This window comes from Penaeus chinensis, chromosome 18, assembly GCF_019202785.1.
Source record: "Penaeus chinensis breed Huanghai No. 1 chromosome 18, ASM1920278v2, whole genome shotgun sequence".
Taxonomy (NCBI): Eukaryota; Metazoa; Arthropoda; class Malacostraca; order Decapoda; family Penaeidae; genus Penaeus; species Penaeus chinensis.
In genome coordinates, this window is record NC_061836.1 from 23,384,461 (window position 1) to 23,394,460 (window position 10,000).

Genomic DNA, 10,000 nt, shown 5'->3' on the forward strand with positions numbered 1-10,000 from the left:
GGAGCTTCCAGGTCTCTTCCATCATGCCTGATGTAAACTGTGTACCTCTGTCGCTCAGTACTTCCTTGGGTATGCCGATTCTGCAGAACATATCGAAGAGAGCTTCTGCAACCGTGGCAGCTTCTATGTTCTTCAGGGCAACAGCTTCTGGCCATCTTGTTGCAAAATCAACGACTGTAAGGATGTATTTCGATTTATCGTCAGCACAAGGTGTAATGGGACCCACAATATCGACAGCCACGCGAGAGAACGGTTCCGAAATCACAGGAAGTGGCTGTAGAGGTGCTGCAGTATTGCGTCCCTTGTCCGTTGTCTTCTGACATATGTCACAGGAACGGCCGAGTCTTAAGATTTCAGCTCCCATTCCAGGCCAGAACATGGTGGCTTGTATTCGGGCGAGAGTTTTGGCTGCCCCCATGTGACCTCCGAGGAGCGAGTGGTGCCCCAACTTGAAGACTTGTTGGCGACATCCAGCTGGAACAACGAACTGCAGCTTCACCTCACCCTGAGGCAAGGTAGTTCGTCGGTAAAGTCTGTTGTTCTGCCATATAAAGTCCATCTTTATTCCCTTGTAGAGGCGAACATGACGTTGCTCAGCATATTCACGTAGTTTGGAGAGGGTGGCATCATTTTTCTGCTGCTCAGCTATATCCTCGCCTTTTAGTAGTGCCTCCAGACCTTGTGGATTTGCCAGTCGTGTACTGATCTCAGAGCGACGTGCAGCAGCTCTCGTAGTGACAGCAGCACTGGTCTGATCCATAATGTCTGCAGATATGGTTGGTCCATCGCGAACACCAGGGGATTCTGACATAAGGGGGACATCTTGTGCAGTAGGTTCACTCTCCTCTGCAGTTTGTGTCATCGCGTCCTTGCCTCCTTCCACCTGGGTCTGCGTCTGGACCTCTTTCGCCGGGACCAGGCCAGCTCCAGGCACGTTGCCCAGGACAAAATCGAAGGCGGGGTTATCCATAACAGCAGCAGTCACAGTGCCTGTAAAATAAGGGGACTGGCAGAAAACCTTTGCCTCACGGACAACTATTTGTGAACCATCAATCATTGTAACACGAACGGTTTTGCCAGTATAATCCTTTCTTTTTACATACCTTTTTTTTAACTACACATCCTGTGGAGCCAGAGTCTCGCATGATAATTGCTCTGCGACCCTGGACTAGGCCCTCTGCAGTAGACAATCTCTTGCTGGCTGCTGAAGGCAAGGGAAGAGGAGAGCATGCACAGAGTACATGGTGGCCAAGTGTCAGGCCAGACAGATGTACCTGGGGCTCCTCCTTTTCCGGGACACTGTTCACGGTAGCCAAGTGACCGGACTGGTAGAACGGCTCCTTTTTCACCCCCTTTCCGTGGCATATTGAAAGGCTGGTGCTTGTGTTCTCCCGGCTGTGCTTTTGCAGTTTCAGGAGATTTTGACTCCCTGCGATTCTCAGAGCAGGTTTCTTTGACTCTTGCTTTCGTTCGCCCTCTTTCTTCACCCTATAGTTGTAGCCATAAGCAGAGAACCAGCCATCCGCTATGTCCGCGGTCTCCGCCAGGCTAGTAACTTTGTTCATTCTCAGCTGAGCTCGCAATCCCTTGGGCAACGAAGCGAGTAGTTGCGTAACCAGAATGAGCTCCAGGATACCTTCCTTGGTGTCAGGTAAATTACTCCTTCGATGCCAAGTCTTGAAGAGATGAGAGAGACGAATGATGAAAAGCTTGCAGGTCTCCCGCTCGTCAAGGTGAGCTTCCTGGAACCTGCAACGGGCCTGCTCGAGGCTTATAGCGTAAGCACTCAGCAGAGCTTCCTTTAATTCGCTGTACGTCAAATTACCTTCGATTTCGGTGCGGTGATAAACATCCAGGCTGTGGCCCTGGAGGCGGGTGACGAGCTGCAGAAACATCGTCTTCTCGTCCCACCCGTGATCGGCTGCGACCCTTTCGAATACGAGGAAATAAGCTTCGACCTGGTCTGCGTCGTCAGGAAACATCGGCAACTTCGTTTTGGGAGGAGCCACGAGCGTGGGCGGCGTAGCTTTAAGGATTTCTATCTTATGCTTAAAATTTAGCTCCGCCATCCGAATTTCGTGCTCCCGTATCGCTTCGGCGGCCGCAAACTCGCGTTCGCGATCTTCCCGCTCTCTGCGCTCCGCATATATACACATTGTGTGTTGTGTTTATATACATATATGTCTATATGTCTACACACACACATACACTCACACATATATATACCGTGTATATACATATACATATATATATATATATATATATATATATATATATATATATATATATATATATATATATATATATATATATATTTATATACACGTGTGTATGTATATATATATGTGTGTGTGTGTGTTGCGCATATGACAGGTTGGTCATTATACACAAGTTTATTTTCTTTCGCAGGCAATTACTCATAGAAAGGTAGACAGATAGACACACACACACACACACACAAACATATATATATATATATATATATATATATATATATATATATATATATTTATATATATTTATATATATATATTTATATATATATTGTGTGTGTTGTGTTTATATACATATATGTCTATATGTCTATACACACACACATATACCCACACATATATATACCGTGTATATATATATATATATATATATATATATATATATACACACACGTGTGTATGTATGTATGTATATATATATATATATATATTTATATACACGTGTGTATGTATATATATATGTGTGTGTGTGTGTGTTGCGCATATGACAGGTTGGTCATTTTACACAAGTGTATTTTCTTTCGCAGGCAATTACTCCTAGAAAGGTAGACAGATAGACACACACACACACACACACACACACACACACACACACACACACACACACACACACACACACACACACAGACATACACACACAAACGCGCGCGCGCACGTGCTGGATCTTTGTCTACTCATTTATCTATTTATCTGTATACAAATATATGTATGTGAATAAATACATCTATTCAAACAGTGTGTATATATGTCCATATATTTATATACATATGCAACTAGCCACCTTAAAAAGGGACTTACAGTAGCTCAACACTAGGGAACTTGCCTGGCCACATTGATACTTCTGGGTCATGGTTTGCAAATTAAAACAAAGATTCTCTTTCTTTTTTATATTCATTGCACATTAATGTATAAAAAAGGAAAACAAATCTCCTGAGAGTGTACCAGCAGGAACCTGAACCAGAGTTAATTCATAATTACACAAAATAAAGAATGGTAAAAAATGTACCATAACATATAGAAAGAAGTGCCAACTCTTTCATTACTGATAGACAATCACTTAACAAATACTCTGTTCATGAGAAAATGCAAGATACCATAAAACATGATAGCTATATTATCATTTAATAAAAACATTATTTTATTTTTTTATTCAAGTTTCTAGATGTGACACAAACATATATAAACCACATTATTACGCAATAATAATTGTAATATCTGTATCATTACTCTGTCATTATTACCAAGTCAACTTACACACCATGTAAACACAAGAAATGTCCATAGTGCACAGCTGCCCCCAAGACTCCCGAACTCGACACCAACCACCTGAGGAGAATTTTCATTTCATATAAAACACATAATGCTGATGCTTCTCAAGTTTCTATTCTTACCCATCACAACTTATCTCTTTTCTTACGTTAACATCAGTCCCCATGCTTCGCGACAATACAAACTATTGATTAAACCAACCTGTTACTGCTGACAATTACTGTCAGTTTCATAATAGCAAAATTTCCCGTCAAGCGTCTCGAGCCCTCGGAGTCGTGTCCCAAAGCCATTTCACCTTTCGAGTCGGTGACGCTGTTCCCACAATGCACCAGCGGAAACGCACGAAATTGGAACAGTACTCTATGGCTCGCTCACACACACACACACACACACACACACACACACACACACACACACACACACACACACACACACACACACACTGATTTTTATTTGTTAGGATGTTCTGTAGTTTGAAGAATGCATCTTTTGCTAGCCCGATTCTGCGTCTGATTTCATTCTTGCAACGAGCAAGAGGTTACAATAGTTCCTATATAATTGAAGGAGGAGACATGTTAGATTTCTATTTCTCCGTGGTTCAATGGACAAGTTGGTGGGGCCTCAAACTTTGAAATCACCATACATTTGGTTTTCTTGCTATTGACATGGAGACCAAGATGTTCACTAGCTTCCAAAAAAGTATCAAAAAGCTTTTGGAGGTCATTTACCGATGGCGTCATGAGAACTGTATCATAACGAAGGTTATTGATCTTCCAACCGGTTAATTATTCCTTCTTAACGAGCTTTAATCTTCCGCAGGATAATTATAAATTGAAAAACTTAGGTGACACCACACAACCTTGTTATTTACTTTTCTTTTATCCAGATCCAGAGCTATTCCGTTTTTATGTTCCTGGCTTGTTATTTTTTCTAGACTTATTGAGTTAGTCTGATATCTTTGTCATCTATCTGGATATTTGCGAGGAATTTGAACAATTCTAAGTGCCGGACCTTTTCGAAAGCTTTTTGATAGTCAATGAAAACCAGGAAGATGTTTTACTGGTGCTGGATGCCTCTCTAGGCAAGCATTCTCGTGACGAAGATAACATTCCTTGTACCTTCATTCTTCATACACCCAAACTGGGTCTATTTCTTTAGGTTACTTTCCTGTTTTATAAATATAATTTAGAAAATTCCAGATAAAATCAATAACTTTCTCTTATAAGGCCCTGATAAGTTCGATCTTTATACTGTCAGGACTTGCAGCTTTCCAGATTTCATTTGCTGTAGGGACCAACACACGTGACTTCAGAATTGATGGACCAGAAGTGACAGCTTCCAGGATTAGATCTTTTGTTGGCTTTTGTTCTTGAACATATTCTTCCCAACAAGAACTGGCATCCTCGGTCTCGTAGAGAATGCGTCCATCTTCTACAGTTTTGGGAAGAAGAGGATCATTGACCGGTACTTTCATCACACTTCTCCTGCAGCCAATTTTATTTGGCTTTCTTCCATTCTTTTTTTTTTTTGTAAAGATTGTTAACTAATTCATATTGCACGGTGGTCTATTTGGAAACTTGCCGTTTCCGTAGCAGGTCTTTGCGCTCTGGGTAGAACCAGCTTGATGAGGGCTTTTTCTTTTCCATTGTTGGAATTGCCTTAGCAGCTGCTGATTTTCAAAATAAGAAAAAAAAAAAAAAAATGCTGAAAGTTTTCTCGCACCTCTTGATTAATGTAATGTTCAAGATAGGAGGCAATCTTTGCTTTCATTATTTTTTGAGGGACTATCTAAATTTTGTTATTACTTGATTATGGTCTAGATTTGCGTCTGCACCCGGATGTGTTCGAGAGTTTTTGATTGCGTTTCGGCATCTTGAATTTTTTATAAGATAGTCGATTTGGTTTTTAGTTCTATCACCTGGACTAATCCATGTATATTGTCGTCTGGGATGTCCATTAAACCAGGTATATGTGATGACCAGATTTTTCTCCTTACACCAATCTGTAAATTTATCTCCCCATTCATTCCGTTTTCCCAGACCGTGCAATCCAACAGTCTTCCCATCCCTTTTTGAGCCAACTTCAGCATTAAAGTTACCCATGACAATCATAATTTCATTTGATTTACATGAAGAAAATAATTCATCAAGAGAGCTGTAAAAGCTGTTAATTTGTTGCCATTCAGCATCCGCAATGGGGCATAGGCTATTATGATATTTACATATATAGGACAGAACAATAGAACGGATATTTATTTATTTATTTTTTATTTATTTACTTTTCTTTTATTCAGAACCAGAGCTATTCCGTTTTTATGTTCCTGGCCTCCTGAAAAAAAAAAAAATCTTGTCTTTCATATAGTCGCCAATATTGAGACATCTGACTTCGCACAAACCTAAGTATTGCATGTTCATTCTGTCCATCTCGGGGAGAATATTGTCCAGTTTCCCAGTTTGATATAAACTTCGGATGTTCCATGTTCTGATCTTGGATAGTTATAATCTAAATCGTTTAGCCAATATAATGTTTGTTAGTTAGTTTGCAGTCACAAGATGACGATCGCAGCATCCCTGCATTTGGATGCTGCTACAAGACAACCTTATGAGGCCTCGTTGACGCAGTTCTGTTTATTTTCTAGGACTAGGACCTTATTTTTCCCCAAGGGAACAGTTCATTAGGTAATCATTGTTGGTGGTTTTCAACACCATCATATCTATGATAGACTCACCCATAAAGGTATCTAGGTTTGATTTACCCAATATATGCAAATCTGTGCGTGAGATTTGTGTGTCCACTGGATATGTGTATTTATGCATATATTTATATGTATATACACATCTATCTATTTATCTATCTATTTTCTATCTATATATATGTGTGTGTGTGCAAATGTATGTATCTCTCTCTCCCTCCATATATATATATATATATATATATATATATATATATATATATATATTCTAGTTTTTCTAGTTCTCTGTACTACGACAGGTCCTTTTTGGCATCCATTTTTTCTATGACCCTCTATTCTCTGTTAATTCTCTAAACATACCCAGTCTTTTCCACGGAACTGAGGGCCATATCCTGAGATGTCTGCTATAAATACAAGTGAAACATCAGTCAGTGTTGTTTCCCGTTGCCGTTTTTTATTGTCTCAAGAAGGGTTTTCAGCCAAGGCTAAAGAATCCCATCTACCCTTTCTCAATTTCTCGCATGAGTGGGATCCTGACAGGTGTTCCACTCTTGGTCGCAGTGGACCTGGGAGCGATAGAGGCTAAGACAGGGGTTCCCAAACTTTTTGTTCCTCAGTACCCCTTAGGCTTTTTATAGGTTCCCATGTACCCCTAACACTAAAAATTAATCTTAATAGTAAAAAAGGACATTTTAATATTTTAATTATTTAAGTCTGCATGTTTAGATTACATAGGCATCTTAAATGATGAAAACAGAAATAAAGCAATTACTAAGGTAACTGATATTTTGATCCAGCACATACAATACATACCTTTTTATTATTATTATCCAAAACATTAATGAACAAAACTCAGGTATTCTTATTTTAATGCATCGCACTAACTCAACATAAATGGATCACTACCAATTCAACACACATTCAGTCCTACACGTCCTGTACCAGTCATTTCTAGATTGGTACAGGTAGTCCTACAGATTTACACTGCAGATCAAGCCATGTGAGGTTTATAATAGTAAAAACAAATGGTATTACCTTACACCCAAGAAATTTCAATAAAGGTGGTGCTAATCAACACAAAGAAAATGAGAAAAGTGCAATCTGAGTGCAGATTACAACACCATGTATTGTGCAAGTAATTGTTTCCTTCAGACCAAATGTACCCCCTGAAACGTGCAAATGTACCCCTGGGGGTACATGTACCCCAGTTTGGGAACCCCTGGGCTAAGAGGTGGCTCCATACTCCTCAGGACCAGAACTCCACTACCGGATGCAGTTTATACTCATACCCAGGCGTAACACATATGTGTGTATATATATATATATATATATATATATATATATATATACATATATATATGTATATACATATATGTATATATAGATATGTATGTTTGTATGTATACATATAAGTATGTGTGTATATACATATGCATATACACATTTTTTCTGAATATCTCTGCAGATTCGGCATGTACGACCAGCTCGAGAAGGAAGGTTGCCCGGAGTACCGCTGCGAGTTTACCTACAACAGAACCAGACTCAGTGAAGCCGATGCCATTCTCTTCAAGTCTGACGAGTAAGAATTGTGTGTGTGTGTGTGTGTTTGTTTGTTTGTTTCTGTTTGTGTGTTTGTTGTTTGTTTGTGTGTGTGTTTGTTTGTTCGTGTGTGTGTTTGTTTGTTTGTGTGTGTGTTTGTTTGAGTGTGTTTGTTTGTTTGTGTGTGTTTGTTTGTTTGTGTGTGTTTGTATGTTTGTTCGTGTGTGTGTTTGTTTGTGTGTGTGTGTTTGTTTGTGTGTGTTTGTTTGTTTGCTTGTTTGTTTGTTTGTGTGTGTTTGTTTGTTTGTTTGTTTGTGTGTGTGTGTGTTTGTGTGATTCGTCTCTAAAATCAACCTCATTCGTGTTACCAGCATCCGGATGGACAACCTGCCCAGCCTGCGCCTGCCCCACCAGCGCTGGGTGTGGGTGGAGGTGGAGGCGCCCCTAAGCCAGCGCGGGATCAACGCTATGAGCATCGCCGACGACCTCGGAAGTTACAACATCAACTGGACCATGTCTTACCACTCGTCCTCGGAAGTCATTGGGATGAACGGATACCTGTACACTCTCAAGTTCCCGATTCAGTAAGTGGGACGGAAAAATATTCATTCTTTTAAACGGAAATTGGAGGATATATTTGCCGAGGAATAATAATAATAAAAAAGAAATGAGTTTTCCGTACCTGGCAGATGAGTCATTTTCGACCATTGTATCGTTGGTCCTTTTCACTGTCGTTTATAATGCTGATTCCAATTTTACTCTCGCTGGGTTTATAATGAGACTGATCACGTGTAACATCGAGGGAAGGTAAATCTATATAAGATCATACATCCCAATATTTCACAATTCCTTTATGTGAGGTTGGGTTTATAATAATTTCAGTCAGGACCGTATGGTATAGTTATTAACATCGCCCAATAATACATTATGTACAGATACAGAGAAGACTACAAGCAAAATGGCGGACAAAGACGCATGTGTAAAATCAATCCGCGCCAATACAAATTCCGAAGGGAAACAGAGCAAGAACAGTGTCGATTACCTGTCGACCTCGTTCATGAGATAGCGAAAATAATGCTCTCTGAAACTAACACCGACTTTGACTTCGATATCATCATATCATTAATTTCTTGAGCACAAAAGTTCCTAAACCATAATAGCTTCAGTCCACATTGTATCCTGTGTTAAGAACAAGGAACAAGTGAAGAAAAACGCTCCCCATACGAACATGCTCTTTATAATAACAACAGCTTTCATTTCTAGTTGTTCCACTCAAGGAGCTTGGGTCCGCTCTTTGGCAACGTCCTACAACAGACTATAAAAATAGCATATACATCCTTAACAGAAACCTAATTGTAGGTCCATGTTTAGTAAGAGACTGTAGAACAAGGTTTTCATTAGTCCTTCAACAGCTAACAACTACGCACCTCTTTAAACATCGCAACGCGTTTGTGCAATCTTCTAATGGCAAGTTTACGTAAGATTGCACTTGCCTCATGTTAAGTTAACTGCCGAGACCAAGGAACGTTAATGATCCGATGCTCATTTTCAATGTTTTACTAATTATGAATTTCACTTTTATGAATAAACATAAATAAGACTAGAGAGGCTGAGTTAAAGGTATTACATTACATAAATCATATGATACAAGATTCTTAAAAACTGACTGAATAAAAGGAACAGGAGGAAGCGATTTGAAGAACAAGTGATGTTCTCAGTAAAGGTAGTTGTAACCTGGCTCTTTCTGAAGTTCTAAAGTTTAATTAACGTGTCTGACATCTATCTGATTTACATATTAATACACATCTTCCATGAACCTGTTCCAAAATTGTACCTTCTTCACCAACATCTCACATCTTACAACTGGAAATGCATAGAATATGTTTCGTATAATTAGAATGGAGGCTCAAAATTTATTTGCAAATATTCGTACTTAAAATAAGTGTAGCATACAATGCCGTGAATCTCTGATAGCGAACTGTAATATGAAAAATTAAATAAAAGAAATGCAGAACTTGCAACGTACAGCACAATACTGAACAGTGAATATATTTAAAGTTCACAGGCCTAACTGAATGCCTCTGTGTTGCCATTCTTTGGTCCACTGTAACAGTTGTCATTATTTCGCTCTTCCATCTTTCGACTTTTTAATTATTGGGTTGGAAGTACATTGCGTAACTATTCTTCAGACTACGCACTTTGAAGCCTTTGATCAACTATCTTTATT

At 39.4% G+C, this 10,000-nt stretch overlaps 1 protein-coding gene across 1 annotated transcript in view; it reads left to right on the forward strand.

The window, feature by feature from the left end:
- The window catches only part of LOC125034750 (alpha-(1,3)-fucosyltransferase C-like), a 29,946-nt gene that overhangs the window by 13,218 nt on the left and 6,728 nt on the right, over nucleotides 1-10,000 (forward strand). The window contains exons 2-3 of the mRNA XM_047626692.1: nucleotides 7,700-7,813; nucleotides 8,145-8,357. Coding sequence (XP_047482648.1) covers nucleotides 7,700-7,813; nucleotides 8,145-8,357 — 327 coding nt within the window. The remainder of the gene's footprint in view (nucleotides 1-7,699; nucleotides 7,814-8,144; nucleotides 8,358-10,000) is intronic.